Source organism: Aspergillus wentii, assembly GCF_001890725.1.
Source record: "Aspergillus wentii DTO 134E9 unplaced genomic scaffold ASPWEscaffold_7, whole genome shotgun sequence".
Taxonomy (NCBI): Eukaryota; Fungi; Ascomycota; class Eurotiomycetes; order Eurotiales; family Aspergillaceae; genus Aspergillus; species Aspergillus wentii.
Genome location: NW_024467838.1, coordinates 1,951,078 through 1,969,996, shown reverse-complemented (window position 1 = coordinate 1,969,996; position 18,919 = coordinate 1,951,078). Strand labels below are relative to the sequence as shown.

The window sequence follows — 18,919 nt, the reverse complement described above, 5'->3', positions numbered from 1 at the left end:
GGGATGTTCTCCGCCGCGGCGGTGACGCACGTGATTCGGAGCTATCGTAGCTGCACCATCTGCAACGAGGCTGCATAACTTGATCATCGCTGCTGTATTTTCTTTTTTTTCACTTCAGATCTATATTACAGAATCTTTGTGGAATAGCTGAACTCCCGTTGCTGCTGCTGCGAGTTCGCAATGCTTCTTAATGAAACGCTATTGGTTGGCGTTGATCATACAATGACTTTACGTGGGGCTAAAGCTACGTCCAATCTAGACAGACATCTGTATAATCAGATCAAACGAGGATCAAACAAATGAAATAAGTACAACAGTTCGATCTACTAATCTGTTATAAGAGTGTAGGAGCAGCCTGGATCTCATCTAAGCGTTTCAAAAGATATCGACGACAGACCAGCCCCTCTTCCCCATCCCATGTCTTGGAGAGATTCTCCAGCTCCAGGCATAAAAATTCCCAGTCCAGTGTCTCGTTAATGACATTTCTGACTTCATGATAAATGCCTATCGAGGTTCTAGAACGCCAATAAGAATCACCAAAATATGAGGTCAAGGCCCTTTGCACTGCAACGACATCCGCTATGGGGAGGTTATCAAGTATCATATGCAGTATTTCTGTTAGGATATAGTAAAACCGACTTTTACAATCCAGACGGCCTCTTGACTTGGACCTTTTGCTTGTTCTTCGTCGAGCTCGATTGATTAGTGATTGGATGGGCTGGAAAGAACCAATATCTGCTGCCTCCATAAGATACTCCGTCGCTTCACTACGATCTGTACCATATTTCCACTCATCGTGCTTCTGTCGAAGGATACCCAATATCCCCTTTAGATTACGCTGTGCCATATCCCCAATTGAATGGCGACAGAGGAATTCCCAATGTCGAGCATGAATAGGGTATCCAACTAATTCCTCATCTGACGGATCCTCCCACGGCTCCAGAACAGTAGGCGTAGCCAGATAGCCCTTTGCCATCTCATATCCAATCACTCCTTCATCCGTATCCCACGGAACTGCGAGTGAATCAAAACCCTCTGAGTGGTAGAATGCCACGCCTGATAGTCGACAGCTATTATTGCTTGGATTCAAAAGTACTATTGTGACTGTTAGTTGGCCCAGCAGCCCCCAGATAGGATCTGACTTGCTCATGCGGTAACGACTCCACCAATATGAACCGCGCCAAAACTTCATGTTTATCAGCTCGTCGGCTGTATATACGTCTGGGTGAGGATGGTTCTTTTTCCATGTCCGGTCTGCAACTTTGAACCGGGCCGTGAAGATGTAGCCGCATATGTAGCAATAAGGAGCCTCGAGGAAGTCATTATCGCCCCACGAAGCAGCACCATTTGAATTGTTGTTGCTCGTGGCTGTTCTGGCATAGATGTGTTTAGAATAAAGTAGATGCGAGTTTCGCTGGATGATAGTATAGTCAAATGACATCAGGGTGATCCATATAAATCGGCCCACCATATCGACGGCCACTCTTCTTAGGAAGGTTCGAGGACAACGACGGGGGCTATACCTAGATAGACAATTGTAGAGCTCGAGGTCTGTATGAGGCTGGACGGAGATAATGGAAACGCGAGGCAATCCGCTGGTGTTTGGATTGGGAATTGCTTTGATGCTTTTGCGGTGGGTTATTCTCTTGATAATAGTATCTTGAGTAGAAGACAGCATCAAGTTCATCGCGTTTTAATATAAAGGATTTGTCTGAGTGTAAATTTATTGCTACATACTCAACGGCACTCAATCGTCCCAGCCAAAGAATCAATCATTGCACCTTCATTATTCTTTTGTCTATAACTCTGAATCATCCAAGATCATTGAATGATAGTCTCACCTTCCATCATCCTCTTCTTTGGGTTCCGAGGCAGCTGGTCCTGTCTCTGCCTCTCCTCTGGACTGATATCATCGATATTCGTCCCCGAATCCAAAGCAGCCTTGATCTCTTCTTCCTTGTTCTCGTGTCCTGCAACGGCGACAGTCAAGATCTCTCGCTCCAAGCCACCCACATGCTCCCATTCAATCCCGGCCTCGGTCAACATTCTACACCCCTCTGACTCCTTGACAAAAGTCCCCGGCTCCTTCACACCAAAATATACCTTGGAGATTCCACTGCGGCCGCCTTCACAAGTGCCGGCAAGTCGCTTCGCGCAGGGCGCATTCCCAGAGAGTCGCTGCCCGCATGGTTCCATCGTCACGTACATGATCAGTTTCCGGCCTGGCTCGGAGGGCAATACGGTAGCCACATTCTCGTCTGCGACGGAGTGGACGGAGGCATAGTTGGAGAGACAGCACTGCTCGGCGTGTGTGTTGCCGGCAAGCTCCATGGTATAGCCTGTTGAGAGAATGCGATCGTAGGTCCATGCGGGGTCGTCATCTCTGCGTGAGAGAAGGATGGCGCCGACTCGGAAATTGGTAGGGCGTGGAGGTGACTTCTCTGCCAGAGAGAGACATTCTTGAAGATAGCGATGGTGAGGGGAGGTTGAAGGCATTTTTATTGTTATTGTTATTGCTGTCGATGGAGCTGTGAGGTAGCAATGTCGAGGGTAGCCAATGTGCCTTTAAACAAAGCAGGGATTGAAGCACACAAGAGAAAAAATACCTTACTGCTCGTCTCCTTTTATAATCTCAGTAAGCCCAAGTGGAGGTCTGGTGAGGGGTGGATGAAGTCGTGGGAGATTGTCCGACAGAGCTGATCGGCCATCGTGGGGGAGCAACACCGATGACGGCACAAGTCCTTCATTTTAATTAAACCCCGTTGGGGTCGCGTCCAGTCGCGTTTTCCGACCCAGACAACAGCTTTGCTTGACATCTCCGAATTATCGAATTTTTCAGTTACTGCCCATTCTGTTCATTATTTTTTTGGAATTGTCTTTTGAAACTTACATTTTCTACGTTTTATCCATTCTCCTGTTCTACTGGTTTGAAATTCTCGCCATGCCGCAGCCACAGGAAGAAGACATCCCGCAAGAACCTCCCCTCGAGACCGATCTCTATCAGGTTCTCGGTGTCCAAGAAAGTGCAACTCTTGAAGAGATCAAATCCGCATACAAGAAACAAGCTCTGAGACACCATCCCGGTAATTGAGCCCCTGTCCAATTTCTAACCTGAGACAGTGATACTGACTACTCCAAAGACAAGGCTCCCGAAGGCTCCAAAGATGAAGCAAACCACAGGTTCCAGCAGATCGCATTTGCGTACGCCATTTTGTCCGACGAGCGACGACGACGACGATTCGACCTGACGGGCAGCACGGCGGAAGCGGTTGACGAGGATGACGATTTCAACTGGATGGATTTCTACAGAGAGCAATTCTCAAGCTCGGTGGATACGAATGCGCTCGATGAATTAAAGAAGGAATATCAGGGTTCCGAGGAGGAGCAGAACGACGTGCTTGCTGCGTTTGAGCAAGCCAGGGGCGATTTGGATCGGGTCTTTGAGTCGGTCATGCTTTGCAGTGTGCTCGATGATGATGAGAGATTTCGGGGTATTATTGACAAGGCCATTGCTGATGGAAAGGTGGAAAACTACAAAAAATACTCGGAGGAGCCAGCGAAGAAGCGCCAGCAGCGGATGAAACGAGCGCAAAAGGAGGCGAAGGAAGCCGAAAAGTTGGCCAAGGAGATTGATGACAAGAAGGAAGCCAAGGGCAAAAAGCGAAAGACGAAGAAGGACGACGGACTAGGTGATCTGGCAGCTTTGATCAAACAGCGACAGGCTGATCGAGTTGGGTCGTTCTTCGACAGATTGGAAGACAAGTATGCCCCAGGCAGCAAACGGGGAGCCGAGTTTGATGGACCATCAGAGGAAGCTTTCGCAGCGAACCGACGAACATCTAAGAAGAAGAAGCAGGCAAAGTCATGAAAACGGAGTCTTTGTTACTTTGCTATTGTTATCCTTGAGCCAGGAGTTTTGGGCATTCGACGTACACCAACATGTTTTGCAATTAGGGACAAGCATTGGAAAAGCGCATACATCATGCTGCATTATTCTATCCAGTAATTTACTTATTTTATGCTAGATATCAAATGACTTTGAATGAACTGTGTTCTATCCTGCCTTGCTTCAATGGAGATGATCAGCACGGCAGCACCCCCTTTCAAGCTTTCACAAGAATGCGCCAACTGCAAACAGCACAATTGCGTATGACTTCCCCAGAATTCCAGCTCAAAGACAGTGGAATGCTGGGGATTCTGGTGCTTGCAGACTACAGATCCATTCGTAATTATTTCAATCCTGTCTACTCTAGTGTAATCCTCTATACTACCTACTACTGCAGAGGTTCACAGCATGCATGAGCCCATGAATGGCCCATAATAAGCAGACCTTGTGATTCAAACGCAGGAATGCATGAACCCCTCAAGATGTTCTCCTCTCTTTTAAAACCCTCATACTGCAAATCCTGCTCTATCTCCATCATTCATCTGGTAAGGATTTGCTGCCCCGCCATGCCGAGCCTTTGAGACTTGTGCCCGACTCAAATGTGACTGGGGAATTTCACTCCTTTCTTTTTAATACCGGGCTGTCTTCTTCTTTCTGTCATCATAAATCCCTTTCCAGTCAGCTTCTTCCATCCAGATCAACTGCTATCACGGCCATTTCCAACGCCCTTCCTCCATCACCGTTGAAGCTCTGGGTGATTCCTGCCCCGATTGCCGCGGTCGGTTCCCCTGCAGGAGCTTTGGCAACGTCCCCCCGCATCGAATCATCAATCGGATCTTTTTTGTTGCTAAGGTACGAAGGTTCCCCTTGAGTTCGTCTTGTCTTGTCTTGCATTCCATCCGGAATAATCAAGCTCATCTCGCGACCTCCTTGGCAAAGGTCTGGTGCACGTGGGCGAAAGCATCCCCGGATTGTCAAAAAGACTTTAAAGCGACAGCCACTTTGCTCTTCTCAAGCCATACATAATAACTGTTTGCTGATCTTCGGTAGCTGCAGGCAAAGCGAGATTCGTGCCACGCTTTCCAATACGCCAGTAGAACGACTGGACTAATCGTCATCAGACAGTTGATTTCTCCACATTCTTCTTCCCGCTTGGCTCTTGAGAGTGTTTTGTTTTGCTGGGTGGGTTAGTGATAATTCTCCACAAGTCATCAAGTGCCGCCGGCGGTGCCCACTCGCCATGTCGAATAACCCAGGGCAGCCAGAGCAGCAACAGCAGCAGCAAGAGCAACAACAACCAAGAAAGCATTTGGGTCTGGAGGCTGCGCTGGAACAAGAGCGACTGGAGATCCTGGGGCTTCTAAATCATAGCCGTCGACAGTCCTCCGGGACGACCCAGCGACACCGCCAGAGCGCGACCGTAACGGCCCCGGTCCGCAGCCTGTTAGATGTCTCTCCGGGGGCTCTGCCTCCACGCCATGGGTCCATCGCCGGGATTGGGGTGGGTGTGACGCCCCCCTCCCCACGAGAGTCGGGGTCTGGTGCTCGTGTCTGGAATGAGCCTGCGTCTTCTCCGTTGCGTTTGAGTTCTTCTGCGACATCATCAACATTCCATGGCGATTCCGAGGGTCCTCCTCGTAGGTCTTCAGACGGTACAGATCAAATGTCCCAAGAGAGGAAGAAATTAGTAGACAAGACCAATGCCAAGTCCGGTGTGAATCCTCACTCTGGCTACCAATTCGATATGTCGTCAACGCCCAACGTCTCCGATCATGGTTCTTCCAAGCGGGCCGCGCAGCCGCAGGAAAAACCTCCTAGTAAAGCAGTGCAAAGCAAGAGTGCAATGGCATCGGTGATGTCGGGGATCGATCTTAGGGTCGGGTTGCCGAGTTTTGCCAGAGGGAGAGACTCCGGACGACGAAGCTCAACGCGGGGCACGTCGCTCGACCGGTTCCCCTCCCGTTTTGGACGTTCCAGCTCCCCCAAGAACCGTCTTCTCAACAACGGCAACAGCAACAACAATTCGCTGAATCTGTCAAAACCGGGCACTTTAGTTACGGATAAGGGCAAGGTGATCGACATGGACAACGCTTACAAGCATCTCTCGGATGCCGCTCTCGCCAACTCGACGGGCAGTTTGGCTTCGCTCCCCAAGCCTGCCTCTCGTCGTACGTCTTCAGAGGGCGATGGACTGCCTGCTCAATCACCAGCGGACGAACGTCTAGAAAAGGACATGTACGACAGCGAAAATAATCCAATTGACACCAGTGAAGACGAAAATGAGGAAACCTCTTCTAGCGACGATGAAGCTAGTTCTGGAACCGAGACAAGACGTGGAAGAAAGATATCTTTCGACATCATTCAACCCCAAGAAACTGAGTCTTCTGAAAAGTCAGAACCTCAAAGCCAACTTGCTGCAGCTGAAGAAGAGCGTACGTTTTTGCTTTTTTCCCCCCACCATCGTCATACCCAACCTGACAATCTTTCTAGGTCAAATGGTTGAGGACAAGCTGAGTGCCACATCTATCTCAGAACCAAAACCCGTTACTACTACGAAGCAAGCCCCGCCTAGCCCGCCGAAACCGGCCAAGAAACCAGATGTTCATCCACAGACCAGTTTCGAATCGGTATCAGCAGTCAATACGCCATTTGGATCCGATGACGAGGCAGAATTGTCGGACATCAAGCGAGCCCAGAAACTCAGCATTCAGATGTCGACTATCAACAATACCGTTCACAACAGAGCGATTCGAACCATCATTCGTGGCAATTACTCCAGCATGCAAGAGGAAGAGGGGGGTCGTCGTCGCCAGCGAAAGTACCTTGTAGCGACCGATCTCAGCGAGGAATCCGTGTACGCTTTAGAATGGACTATTGGTACCATCCTTCGGGATGGAGATACCATGTTCGCTGTCTGTGCCGTCCATGAAGAAGCTACTGCGGGATCTTCCGTGCAGATTGGAGAGGGCGCCAAAGCGATGGAGGATGCAGCAGCAGTAGTTGGTTCTCAGACGGAAACTGTTCAGAGGTCCCTAGGCGATGCGTCCATGCATTTGCCTCGTGCACTTTTCGGTCGCTTGGGGTCTGGGTCAGAGAGTAAACCCAGCTCTGTCGATGCCCGCGGTCTGTCCAAGGCGGAATCAGACCGTGTCCATGCTGCGGAAGTTATCTCCCAGACGTGCGTCCGACTGTTGAGAAAGACTGCACTCCAAGTTAGAATTGCGGTAGAGGTCATCCACTGCAAGAGTCCTAAGCATATGATCACTGAGGCTGTAAGTGTTACGACTCGTTTGTATTGACCTTCTTTGCTGACTTTCTTCTAGATTGATGGACTTGCACCTACTCTTGTTATTGTCGGAGCTAGAGGTCGAAGCGCTCTAAAAGGGTATGTCACTTTGATTTATAACAGGAAAAAACATACTAACGACTTGTGAAGTGTTCTCCTCGGTTCCTTTTCCAATTACCTTGTCACCAACTCTTCTGTTCCTGTCATGGTGGCACGCAAGAAACTCAAGAAGCAGACGAAGAACAAGAAAACCAGTCATATCCGTCTTTCGAATAACTTGACGACCCCCAAGAAACTTGCCATGGCTAAAGTGGACTGAGCATACTCACGACAATTTACTGAAAGATTAGACCAAGAGCTGTGCTATGACAGATCTATTCACGCTAACGACTTTTTCACTACTTTCCTTTCCTTGCATGGCACAAATGGTGGGATGTTTTATTTTATTCGATTATTTCCTTCTCAACTCTGTATTCTTATACTTTTTATCATGCGGAAACGTCTCCAGTTTGCTCTGGTATTCGTAACCCGCCTTGTGTGGTATTTGTTCTTTTCATCATCATCATCATTATCATCATCATCATCCAATGCTCGTTTTTGTCTATTAGACCTATAACATTATGAACAGGATCCATGGGAATGACAAGGGAGTTCAGCTCAGTTGTCTCTTGTGCTTTTCATCGTTCCCATGTATTCGTGCATCAGCTCGGCGAAGTTCATAGAATGAACCATAGTGGAAACCAAATACCCAGCTTAATTCATCAGATCAACAGCTATAAGAGTATTCAGAGCGAAAGACATGGAATAATTCAAAGTCATATCTACTACACTACCAGTGTTCCCTTGGCATTATTGCTTCCAGGAAAAAAAGAAAGCCGCAGCGCAGATTCGAACTGAAAGCCAAAGTGCTAAAAAAAAACTTCCGATTGGGGGGCTTTCCAACTAGACTATCAGCCCGATTGATCGCGAACGGAATAAAAATATAAAATATAATGATGGCAAACTACCCCCTCCACCAACCTACTCTGATGTACATATCAAGACCAAAAGCAACGAATCACATGATCAACACCAGATCCGCTGGCAGATCCCCTCTGGATTTCCTCATCTTCATCATCTTTCTTCTTCATCCAAGTCCACCAAGTCACAGAAGAAAAATGATCCGATGGCGACAGTCGATAATGACGGACTCGTCTTCTACCCGGCCTTCTGCTTCAGGGCGTCGCCAACGCATTTCGCCTGGGTAAAAATGGCGGCTGTAGATGTGCATCGACTTAGGAAGAGATATGGGTTTGACGGTATGGGTATTAGATTTCTTTCTTTCTATTTGAGATTTGCGTTTCAATTTTTGTTTAAGCATTTGGAATACGCATGTTTGTCATTTGCAGTCTATATAAATATACTCTGATCTACATGCACTATCTTTCGTTGTTTCTTTGTTTGTTGAAAGCCTTCTTGTTCGTTCGTTTACTAGACTGAATGCACTGCATGTTCTGCATAATCTCTTCCATCTTCTCCTTTACCCCTGCTGCATACAAACCCTGTTTTCATCCAAATATGAAGAAAGAAATATTCCTGAAAGATTAATACTAACCCACCCAGGCCAAAACATCTTCTTCTACTACAACCATCCAATCCGCTTCGTCCAACTGGCAGGCATCATCGTCGCCAGAACAGAAGTGCCCAGACGGACTGTGCTCACACTCGACGATAGCAGTGGCGCGACAGTCGACATTGTCGTTCTGAAAAAGGAAGACGCACCTGTATCTGTATCAACGGGATCAGGGCGGGTATGTGAAGATGACGAAACCCCATCATCAGCAGCAGCAAAGCAGACGCAGCCAAAAACAGAAATGCACCTAGCATCAACCACCAAAACAGACCTAGACATCAGCACCCTCCACCCAGGGACAGTAATAAAAGTCAAAGGCACACTCTCCACATTCCGATCCGCAATGCAACTCCAACTCGAGCGCTTCTTCGCCGTCCCCGACACAAACGCCGAAATGCAGTTCCTGGATCAGCGCATCCGGTTTCTCGTCGATGTGCTCTCCACGCCGTGGTATTTGAGCGACGAGGAGATCGACCAGCTCCGCTTGGCGGCGGAGGAAGAGGAAGAGAGGGTCGAGGGGGAGCGGGAGCGGGCGCTGAAAAGGCAGCGGCGACGTGCGGAGCGGGAGGAGAAGGATCAGAGGCGGATTCAGAGAATGTGGGAGGCTGAGGAGAGGAAGAGGGAGAAGGAGGCAAGTTCGGTTAAGGATGCTGGGTTGAGGGTTATGCGGGATATTGAGATGAGGAAACGCGCGAGGGAGATGTGACCTCACTCCCTGCCTTTTATGCCTCTTATTTTGATATTGTTTTTCTAGCATTGCGTGGCGTTGGGATATATCCTTTCAACAGCATGATATATAAATGACTCTAAACCATCAATTTTATACAGAAAGCACATGCTAAACATGATACATGAGTCGTCACCAGTCATCACCAAAAGAAACGAACGCTATGGATATCTTCCTTCCTTCCTTTGTAAACAGGCGCCAAACCAAAGCAAACAAGCAAAGCAAATGCACCTAACCATTTCCCTCCTAATGATTTTCCCTCTGCGTACGTACGCCCTATAAAATATCACCGGTAGGTATATGTTTTGTAGTCATAAGCCCCACCGACTGGACCACCACTGCCACCACCTTGGCTGCCGAGTATACCTCGGTAGTAATCTTCATCATCGACAGCCCAGGTTCCTCTGTGAGGAAGATGATCGTGGTATTTGCTCTTTTCGCGTTCTCTTTCCCTTTCCCGTAGTGTGTCGTAGAGTCTCTTCTCTTCATTCTCGCGGTCCTCGTCTCGATACCGTCGACTTTCTTCGGATATACCTCCCGGGCCAGAGTTCAGGTAGTAATCATTCATGGATGACATTCGCGCATGTCTAGGGCCACCATTATGGCTATGGCCATGGCCCAACAAGTCGCCGTCGGAATGTCTGTAGTCGCCACCGGGGTTGAAGCCTCGTGACGAGCTCCGGGATCTTCCTACTCTCCGAATAGGACGGTGTGCTCCTGCGCTTCCTGTCCGGGGATAGCGAGGTTCCTGTGGAGAGATTTCAGATATTCTTGGTCTAGAGCCCGTGGAGAATGAGTGGGCATGTCCTCGGTGGTTATCTCCACCTTCTTCATAAACCTTGCCTCCGCCGGGCTGTGCGGTGTATGGCTTTCTCTCGCGCTCAATAGGACGTGATGCCAGCTGTTCTTCGTCCTCGTCGTCTATTATGGCGGAAGTCGGTCTCGAATATGTCTGGCGTTCTCGTTCATTTACCGGCAAAGGCTCTGATGGGAGCGTGGTCGAGCTCGCAGACTCCTTGCGACGGTGTGCAGCAGCCTGCGATAGCTCCTCTTCAGTGATTGGAGGCAAATCGACACCGCAATGCTTGCTGATAAACTGGTCGAGATTTTCTCTCACTGACAGATCTGGAACTTCAGGAAACAGCCGTCTGGGAATCTCCTTGGGAAACCTCTCCTTCTTATCGTCCGGATTGCTAATGGGCATGTTCAACACGGCCTCTTGCAATCGCTTGAATTCTTTCTCCGGATGAGCCTGGATCATTAATGTGGCCCATCGCTCGAAGCCTCGCGGTGTCAAGCCTGGAATATCGGGTCTTTCATTCAGTTTCGCCTGTACAAGGTGGTGCTCTGCTTCCACTTCGCGGAATAGTCTCGATATAGAGGATGTGCGATCATCGAAGATGTCTAGAATATATAAATCAGAAACATGACCACCAAGTGGGAATAATCTCACGAACCTTGCCAAGGGTAAGGGTCCGAGGGAACCTTCGTGTCCTCGTAGAACTTCTGCAGCTTCTCTGGTACAATAACGATGGTATTGTCCGGCGGGTAATCCTCAATCTAGCCATTGAGTCAGCGATCAAAGCCAGCTCCAACAACTTAGCAATGTTATTTACCAAATGAACCGCAATTCCCCGCAGAAACTGACCGAGCCGTTTGGTAGGCTTCCCATCAACAAAAAGCTTCCCCCAGATCTTTTCCAATGTCGTCATCTCCATAACAGTAGCGTTCCTCGACGGAGGGTGAGGACGGCCTTCCATCTTCTGACCATGATCGCCGTTCTGACTTCCCGGTGATTCCCGTCTATCAGGCACCGAGACTGGCGAGGGCCTGAACCCAGACCGAGGACTGCCTGAATATCCGGTAGACGGTGGACGCGGCTGGTAGCCAGCGTTTTCCGGGACGGCACTAGGCGGCGGAGGAAACGATTCTGCATTTCTCGGGTCCATTACCGTCGGCGACTCGGTGTAGCTATGCGTAGAGGCAGACGCAGGACGTGGGGGAGGTGGAGGAGGCCATTGAGGCTGCTGCGCGGGCTGCGGTTGCGGTGGTGGTGGTGGTTGTTGCGCCTGGGGCTGTTGACCCTGCAAGCCGGTTGCTCTGAGCTGCTGAATGACATTGGCGGTGATTTGAGACAGGACTTCCGGGGGCACATAGGAGGAAGGACCAGCAGTGCCAAACGCCGAGTTGACAGCCTCGTTGATCCTTCCCGTGTGAGGCTGCTGATGCCACGCTGTAGGGTCCTGGTACGGCTCTGGATTCTGCGTCGGCGGGGAAGAGCCTGGAGGCATTTGGGGCGGGGGAGGGGGCATCTGCGGAGGGGGCATTTGGGGATAAGGCATGTTGACCCGATCAGGACCATAATGAGATGGATACGGGGGTTGATAGGACTGTAGATGAGGATCCTCGTGAGGAGGCGGTTGATTTATATTGACATTGCCCAAGTGGTCGTATGGGCCGGGGCTGTTCTGCCAGCCATCGTATGCCATGAGGGGAACGAGAGTAAGCAGCACTGATGTGTTCGATCTTCAATCTCAGGGTTGAAAAAGCAGAGGACCAGCCGTAGAAAAAGAAAAATAAGATAGCAGGTAGAAAAAATAAAAAAAAAAAAGCCCTAAGCCTTGTGCGCCGAACGCAACAAAGAACAGAGGCCGATTTGTGCAGGTGACAGACAATGCGGAGGGGCGCGGGCGGAGGGGCTTTTTGAAGACGATATGAAACGAACTCCGAGTCCCAAACGGTTCTTGCGTCGAGTTTTGAGCACGTTTTTAAAATGCGAGGCAGATATGTTCGAGAAGATCGATCGAAGGATAGCAGTCACAACGGAAGATCATCCATGAGGGAGATGTGGTGTGCATCAAAAGAAAGCCCACGGGGTAAGAAAATCCACCGTAGGCTAATTTTGAGCCTCCAACGGTGCGCATACGTCATTGCTAGGCTTTTCTCAACAGGAAAAAATGGCCCCGTTTGATGATAATCGATGATTATTGCCATCTGCTAGACAGAAATAACTGAGACCTGGGCTAACTGAAAGGATTACCTCAATCAGGGTCATGCTATTGCCACTGACGCTGTTGGCTACTCCATCAAGTGTTTTAGTCTGCATTGCTTGTTAATCAGGATAATATGACATATCCAGAAGAATTACTCCTTATACATCCTTTGAATCTGCTCAAGTCAACGCTGTCGATGAAACAAACTCACGGATACGCAATTCTCAACTATGGATGGGCAATTTTTGGAACTGTGGGGGAATCAACAGCGTCAACCGAGATTGTGACAACCACGGGTCGACTGTGGGACGGCAAATAACTACACAATTACCAGACAGGAAGTAAGAAACGTAGATGAAATGGATTGCTTATGTCACTGACTAAGTCAATGATGTCGAGCCGATGCTTTTTTTTTTTCTCTTTTCTTGTCTCAACTATTGCTCAATATGCCCTCATAAAAGGTGGAAGGCATAACAGATGTATTCAGGTAGCCCACGGGACACCAAGTCCTCCCTAAAGGAAGTCCTCAATCCCCTCATCCTCATCCTCGTCGTCAGAAGGAATAATTTCTCCGGCAGGTTCGGGGACACGCATGGTAGGCGCTTCATGCTTTTCGAAACGTTTGCCCTAAAGATAATTAACGGACAACCTTGATAGCTTGGTAGTTGGCTTCACTTACCGGCACCTTGGCAAAGTTGGAAGTCCGCTTCTTCTGCTGCTGGTTAGGAGGAGGGAGGGTGCGAGGAGTCACGCCCAAAGAGGCCCATCCACTATGGATGGAACCAGGGCCCGACTGAGTGGTGCGGCGATGTGCGTTGCCCTGGGGGTCGAAAGCCGTGAACATGAGTCCCTTGCCTTTGTTCGTGCTATTCTCATCCCCACGCTCGGTCTCAACCCAGACGCCTCCTCCAACGGAAAGATCATCGTCGTCCTCGTCTGAACCATCGCGGGTGACGCTGTTGTAGCGTTTGCGGGATTCGATCAAGGATCCGTCATCGATCTGGCTCTGCGATTCAATCAGCACCTAACCTGAGATCAAGGTACTATACAGTACTAACAGCAGTAACAGTGGTATCCTGAATGGTAGAAAACTCGCCTTCGGTAAGGAGCTTGTGCTCTTCCAGCACCGGGTCTGCTTCGGCATGGTTCTGGACACAGTTCAAGCATCTCTGCAAACACGTTAGCTAGGGTTATCAAGTTAAAGCGACAAACATACGGCCGAGTCACGGTTCTGGCGCTGAGACTTGGCGAACTCGTCAAGGCCCTTGATTTTATCGCAGATACAACACTTAAGCTCAACGGTCTGGCCACCAACACATTGGCGGCATTTGGCGCCATGGCCCGAGATGGCGAGGGCTTTGGTGCCTTTGAGGACGATGGCATTACGCAGGGAATCGAGCTGGCGTTTAGAAAAAGCACTCTGCATACGGACCTTCTTGCACGTGTCGCACTTGACCCTAGATACATATCGTGAGCGATACCCCGCATGCCCCTCGATATGAATAAACTCACTTGTCGGGAATGACGACATTGTCGAACCTGTGCATCATTGACGTCAGCTAAAATGACAGAAAGCAAAAGTAGGAGTATCTCACTTCTTCCTGATCGCCTCACTGTAGCCCCCGGCATAGGCGCTTTTAGGCATCTTGCTGACGGTCGCCCGACTCCCGTCGGTCAGGGTGGAAAGAGACCAGAAAACTCGAATGAAAAGAACGACTTGAAAGAGAGTGGTAGAAGCAATCCTATCTTTCTGTGGGTGGGAAAGGATGAAAGGGGAGAAGAAGCAGGAGCAGGACAGAGCAGGTTGAAATATCCCCGCTTCAGACTGACTTTGAACTTCCGGATACTTCTTTTCACCTTGGACTGCAAGGAAAAGCGGATCCTCAAGTGAAGAGAGGTTTATTACAGTGAATTGAGAGTATTCTGTACTACCTGACCAGGGAATTCAAGCAGATAGAGCGATCCACCAGACTGAAAGGCCGGATAGACAAATCAGAGAATACCAAGGCTTTGATTCTGGAGATCTCCGGATAAGAAGACAAGAGACAAAGAATAAAAAGACAGAATGTCTGGTGAGTTCCTGTCTCGACAAGTGGAAGTCCAGACAGAAAGAGAAAGAAGACTGAGGCTGTTTCTCTCGGCGATTCTCTATACCAACTTAGGCTGGACAATGGCATACAGCTGGTTTTAATCCTTCATATTGGAATATCATGGAATATCTCATTGCCATGTTGTTTGTCGCTCTAGACAAACACGATCTGATTGCCTTTCATGCAGTAGCAGTGACAAGCATGCCGTTGCAAACGCATCATTTTGGATAGATGGATAGATGAGGGAATCTGCAGATACCCTTCATTCGACAGGAAACGAACGCACGAGGTGAGCTTAACCGTAGCATTAGACGAGACAAACAGAGATATAGACCATTTGCCATAGGCTATAGTGTGACAATAGGAGAGCATAAGCATGAGCAGAACATGGCGGAGTATCCGGAGAACACTCGGGTATCAAACGACAACTTCACCGAAGAAGAGGCAACAAAGACACCATAGATACAATAGACAGACTGATCAACATCAAAAGTACGTGATATCCTGCGTACTCCACAGAAAGCAGCAGAAACGTCTTGTCAATCCATATTCCACGCAAGGTACAGAAAAAAGAATACGATGTGAGATCATTTTGACATGTTCGATATGCATCACAACCAGGAATAGGGGTCATCTGCAGACGATCCATCCAACGTACTTTGCATAGTTACTACGATTCTGGAAGCCGTCGTCCACCAGAGTACTCCGTAGTGAATACGGGACTAATCCAGATACTCCATACTTGGTACTTTGGGATTTATGGGGACGGGAGCATCGGAGCTGCAGGCGCTGAATAATATGTTAATATATTGAGGATCTTAGTGTGCTTCCAGAAGCATGTCTATCCGTGTTTTGCAGGGCCTGCGCGGTTGATCATTTAACGGTAAAGCCTGTAACTAACAGTCTAGCCCAGTTAGCATTTCCAACGGTGGAAATTGGTTTGAAATGAATCTTCTTGGTGTCGTCTGGGATAGGAGAGGTCAAGGTGTGAGAGATTAATTGACCCTCTTCGTCGTTCTCCTTTCCATTCCGTGATCCTTCTAGAATCCCTCGAAACTCGAAGGGAATTGTACTATCTGACTAGTTATCTGACTATCTGACCATCAGACTCGAAATAGCTGGAGCTGACCCCCCTCGATGTCTAATGGAATATGGATATCGCCACTCCCTTCCCGACGGTCTGGAGTGTCTCCCGGACTCCCGCGCCGCTCTGATAGTGTTGGCCCCATGATCCATCGTCCATTTCCTCTTTTTTCCCCCCCATTTCCCAATAATATTAATTCCCTCTCGCTCACCGTCATCAGGGGTGGAGCCCACCACCCACAGCTGGCCAGTAGGAGGCGAGCGCCACCGCCGGCCCCTCGGGTACTAATCTGGGACGGGCCTAGACGGAGTGGGGCATTACCGCATTCCCCGAGTCCGGCGTCATCACTAATCAGCAGACCCCACCAGAAACCCGCATCCAGTATCCAGTCATTTCTTCCCGGCTGGCCGGAACCAGGCTCCACTGGTGGGGTGTGACCAATGGCGGTAGTTCAGGCATCCGGCGGTCGACTAACGAATCCTCCCTCTGATCCTGTGTTTTTGATGTTTAACTTTTTAGTTTCAGCCACTTGATTTGTTTTTCTTTCCTTTTCTTTTGTTTTATTTTCATTTCATTTATTTATTTTTTGCTGGTAGTTTGCCGTTTCCAGTGCGTAATTGTTGATTTGATGGTTCGTCGGGTCGGTCCAGGAACGGTCGGGTAAAAGAAAGGGGAACCGTCACCCCAGCAATACCAAAACACGAAACAATCGAAACAATACTGGTGAACAGATGAAAAAGTAACAATGAATAAAAAAACGATAGTGATAGACTACACCATACAAGTACTCCGTAGGCTATGATAGTAAGATAGTAGATAGTATGTAAAATGGAGAAAAAGAATTGCGGTGAAATTGGCGGTCGAGGTCTGGCTGTTCACCGTTTCCATCAAGAACGCGGATGGCGGATATGGCGACGCGTGCATACATCAATCAGGGACCCATTTGTTTTTTTCCAACCCCTCTATCTGTCTGCACGCTGCAGATATTATTGAAATACACACACAGCATGTACTCCATACATAGTCAGGAATGTAGGTGTAATGTGTATGTACTACTTGTACATTTGTACTCCACCAACTTGCCCTGTTCTGAGCGGAACTAGGGTAGATAGATAGACACTGCGCAAGTCCTCCCGTGAGTCCCGTCCGATTATGTCGTACAAAACTACACACCGCACTGTTGCAAATCAGCACATGGTTTTTTTCTGCGGTTAATGGTTTCTAATTCTTGGGGGAGGATTTTCCTGGCTGGAAAAGGCTTAGCAGGGAAAAATGATCATCTTGCATGAGAAGAAAATCAGTTAGTTGGACAGTAAATCTGTACAGTACAATTGTCACGCGGACTCTTCTGGACAACAGATTCAGCTGGAACTAACTAATTCAATTCAAATGACAGAAAAGGCAAATACGAGAGTTGCCGACCGTTGCGACAACGATTGCCTTGACTGCCTTGTAGTATAGGGGTATCCCAGTAATACCTAATAACAAAATAATAAATAATAATAATAATACATCGGCTCCTGATTTACCATGCATCGGAGGATAAAAGTCCTGAATCTACCGTAATTGATCTATCTGATGCTCGCAGAAATATCCAAAATAGTGAAATGAAAGAATCCATAATAAAGGCAGCAGAATCATTGTTTTAGAGTGCTGATGATGAGCGACAGTGCCAGTCCCATATAAACGGCGCTAAGCCATGCGGATCAGCCCATCTTCATCAGACAGTTGCGATCGCAACACAAAAGCAATTATTTTACTGATGTCTTGCCCCTCATTCTGTCTCGTATCATTTATCTTGTTTATCTCAGGAGTACTCTGTATCTACTATAGAGAATAAATGTAGGGCCGTGGAGAAACAGAAACATATCCTGTGGTATACAGGCAGTGACAGTCCCCTGAGTGAGATGAGACTACATCATCATACACGCCACATTCCCACCGGTGTCCACCCGACTCCAGTGACATAACAAAGAATAGATAATCAAGAGGGGTACGACTCCTGTACGCAAGACTGAGCACATCAGCACAGAGGACAGACATATCTTGCAGTGAAGTGGCAGAAGCCACCCGAGTTACATGGCCAGCCACTGTTGGCGGGGAAGAGATATAGTTTAAGACATATGTACGGGCAGGAGATGCGATGAACCATGGAAACTGCATGAACCGAGTAAACATGTACTTCTACAGCGTACAGAATGTACATTGATAGACAGCGTTGATTGGTAAATCCGATGCATATCAATGGTTTGAGGCGACCAAACAAAGAAGCGCCCGTCGAAGGATTTAGCCCAACGACCTATCATCCCATTTTATCTGTGTAAAATTCAACCCCTTGTCGCCCATGTACGTGTCACATTGCCAGTGTAGATATCCATTCTGACTTGTAGCCTCTTTTTCTCTGCAGCCAGACCCTGACAGGCGTGGGATGAAATGAGAGCCAGAGAGAGAGTCAGAAAGAGAGGGGAAGACGCGGCAAGTGACCAAAAGGCCCAAGCAAACCCCTGGCCTTCCTTGCTAGGGCCCGTCTAACGATCACTAGAGGCGGAGACCGAGTGGCCCCTCACTAAGGCTGGCCCGTTCAGTGTGTGACGGTGACAGCCTAAGGCTGCTAGTCCCCAGGCCAGGGAATTGGGCTGCATTGGCACCCAAACAGTGCAGAAGAAGGATAACCTTTTTAACCTTCAAACGGTTTTGAGCCATTTTCTCTTCTTCCTATTTTTTCCGTCTGTAGAGCACTCCGCAGAGATCAGGGTAGAGAATACAGAATATATAGGAAAATAACAGGAGTACTTAATCGTACCTATGATATCAATACCGTACCGTAGAATGGAGCAATTATTAGTGGATACATAGTGTCCTCCGTTATGTGCGGAATACGGAGCCCTGGAGTAGCGCAGGCAAATTTCCCACTATTAATTGTCGGGAATCTGAATTTCTGAAATTTCAGGTGAGATTTATCTGCCAATACAAGTGCTGCAACTGCATCACAAAAAGAAATATCTAGCCAAGATTGTTTATTGTACTGTAAGCGGAACTGAAGCCAATGAATCCTGCTGTTTCCGATGTTTCTGTTTATGACTCAGCTGTTTTGGGCCTTTTTCCTGTCTGCGTAAGAAAAATACCTCCTTTCCTCTCCCAGACGCGTTGTGGATCGTCCTCCGTCCTCGACCAAATCACTTCCTCTCCTGTGGGGGACCAAAAAAAGGCCCGTCGACGCCGTCCCCGAACGGAGGCAATT

At 48.5% G+C, this 18,919-nt stretch overlaps 7 protein-coding genes across 7 annotated transcripts; 3 read left to right on the top strand and 4 right to left on the bottom strand.

Annotated features, from left to right (window-relative positions):
* Positions 1–101: 101 nt before the first annotated feature.
* On the bottom strand, positions 102–886 carry ASPWEDRAFT_44562 (uncharacterized protein). The gene has a single exon (XM_040836293.1). The coding sequence runs from the start codon at positions 845–847 to the stop codon at positions 335–337; it is 513 nt and encodes a 170-aa protein (XP_040686119.1). The 5' UTR covers positions 848–886; the 3' UTR covers positions 102–334.
* A 693-nt stretch (positions 887–1,579) lies between these two features.
* Positions 1,580–2,699, bottom strand: ASPWEDRAFT_44561 (putative DRAP deaminase). The gene has a single exon (XM_040836291.1). It carries the CDS (start codon positions 2,494–2,496, stop codon positions 1,822–1,824), a length of 675 nt encoding a protein of 224 aa, XP_040686118.1. The 5' UTR covers positions 2,497–2,699; the 3' UTR covers positions 1,580–1,821.
* A 68-nt stretch (positions 2,700–2,767) lies between these two features.
* On the top strand, positions 2,768–4,104 carry ASPWEDRAFT_44560 (DnaJ domain protein). The gene is made up of 2 exons (XM_040836290.1): positions 2,768–3,083; positions 3,141–4,104. The coding sequence occupies exons 1-2, from the start codon at positions 2,942–2,944 to the stop codon at positions 3,866–3,868; spliced, it is 870 nt and encodes a 289-aa protein (XP_040686117.1). The 5' UTR covers positions 2,768–2,941; the 3' UTR covers positions 3,869–4,104.
* A 1,022-nt stretch (positions 4,105–5,126) lies between these two features.
* ASPWEDRAFT_175715 (universal stress protein family domain protein) lies at positions 5,127–7,491 on the top strand (the record flags this gene model as incomplete). The annotated part of the gene is made up of 4 exons (XM_040831403.1): positions 5,127–6,318; positions 6,377–7,158; positions 7,210–7,271; positions 7,323–7,491. The coding sequence occupies 4 exons, from the start codon at positions 5,127–5,129 to the stop codon at positions 7,489–7,491; spliced, it is 2,205 nt and encodes a 734-aa protein (XP_040686116.1).
* Positions 7,492–8,291: 800 nt separating this feature from the next.
* ASPWEDRAFT_665311 (OB-fold domain-containing protein) lies at positions 8,292–9,964 on the top strand. The gene is made up of 2 exons (XM_040838854.1): positions 8,292–8,476; positions 8,775–9,964. The coding sequence occupies exons 1-2, from the start codon at positions 8,338–8,340 to the stop codon at positions 9,488–9,490; spliced, it is 855 nt and encodes a 284-aa protein (XP_040686115.1). The 5' UTR covers positions 8,292–8,337; the 3' UTR covers positions 9,491–9,964.
* On the bottom strand, positions 9,670–12,318 carry ASPWEDRAFT_663843 (uncharacterized protein). Its single transcript, XM_040838848.1, has 3 exons — positions 11,128–12,318; positions 10,969–11,071; positions 9,670–10,915 (listed from the first exon to the last, which is right to left on the bottom strand). Exons 1-3 carry the CDS (start codon positions 11,998–12,000, stop codon positions 9,798–9,800), a joined length of 2,094 nt encoding a protein of 697 aa, XP_040686114.1. The 5' UTR covers positions 12,001–12,318; the 3' UTR covers positions 9,670–9,797.
* Positions 12,319–12,768: 450 nt separating this feature from the next.
* ASPWEDRAFT_44552 (uncharacterized protein) lies at positions 12,769–14,098 on the bottom strand. The gene is made up of 4 exons (XM_040836289.1): positions 13,721–14,098; positions 13,563–13,673; positions 13,184–13,510; positions 12,769–13,131 (listed from the first exon to the last, which is right to left on the bottom strand). Exons 1-4 carry the CDS (start codon positions 14,033–14,035, stop codon positions 13,018–13,020), a joined length of 867 nt encoding a protein of 288 aa, XP_040686113.1. The 5' UTR covers positions 14,036–14,098; the 3' UTR covers positions 12,769–13,017.
* Between the last annotated feature and the right edge of the window lie 4,821 nt (positions 14,099–18,919).

Bases quoted from the DNA above. Each gene is read 5' to 3' on its own strand.
- ASPWEDRAFT_44562 (XM_040836293.1), bottom strand. From the start codon at position 847: ATGGCACAGCGTAATCTAAAGGGGATATTGGGTATCCTTCGACAGAAG.
- ASPWEDRAFT_44561 (XM_040836291.1), bottom strand. From the start codon at position 2,496: ATGCCTTCAACCTCCCCTCACCATCGCTATCTTCAAGAATGTCTCTCT.
- ASPWEDRAFT_44560 (XM_040836290.1), top strand. From the start codon at position 2,942: ATGCCGCAGCCACAGGAAGAAGACATCCCGCAAGAACCTCCCCTCGAG. The intron at 3,084-3,140 runs GTAATTGAGCCC...ACTACTCCAAAG, and splicing joins AGCTCTGAGACACCATCCCG to ACAAGGCTCCCGAAGGCTCC.
- ASPWEDRAFT_665311 (XM_040838854.1), top strand. From the start codon at position 8,338: ATGGCGACAGTCGATAATGACGGACTCGTCTTCTACCCGGCCTTCTGC. The intron at 8,477-8,774 runs GTATTAGATTTC...TAACCCACCCAG, and splicing joins ATATGGGTTTGACGGTATGG to GCCAAAACATCTTCTTCTAC.
- ASPWEDRAFT_663843 (XM_040838848.1), bottom strand. From the start codon at position 12,000: ATGGCATACGATGGCTGGCAGAACAGCCCCGGCCCATACGACCACTTG. The intron at 11,072-11,127 runs GTAAATAACATT...CTCAATGGCTAG, and splicing joins GGGGAATTGCGGTTCATTTG to ATTGAGGATTACCCGCCGGA. The intron at 10,916-10,968 runs GTTCGTGAGATT...TATATATTCTAG, and splicing joins GGACCCTTACCCTTGGCAAG to ACATCTTCGATGATCGCACA.
- ASPWEDRAFT_44552 (XM_040836289.1), bottom strand. From the start codon at position 14,035: ATGTCGTCATTCCCGACAAGTGAGTTTATTCATATCGAGGGGCATGCG. The intron at 13,674-13,720 runs GTATGTTTGTCG...ACGTGTTTGCAG, and splicing joins GCCAGAACCGTGACTCGGCC to AGATGCTTGAACTGTGTCCA. The intron at 13,132-13,183 runs GTAAGTGAAGCC...AATTATCTTTAG, and splicing joins CCAACTTTGCCAAGGTGCCG to GGCAAACGTTTCGAAAAGCA.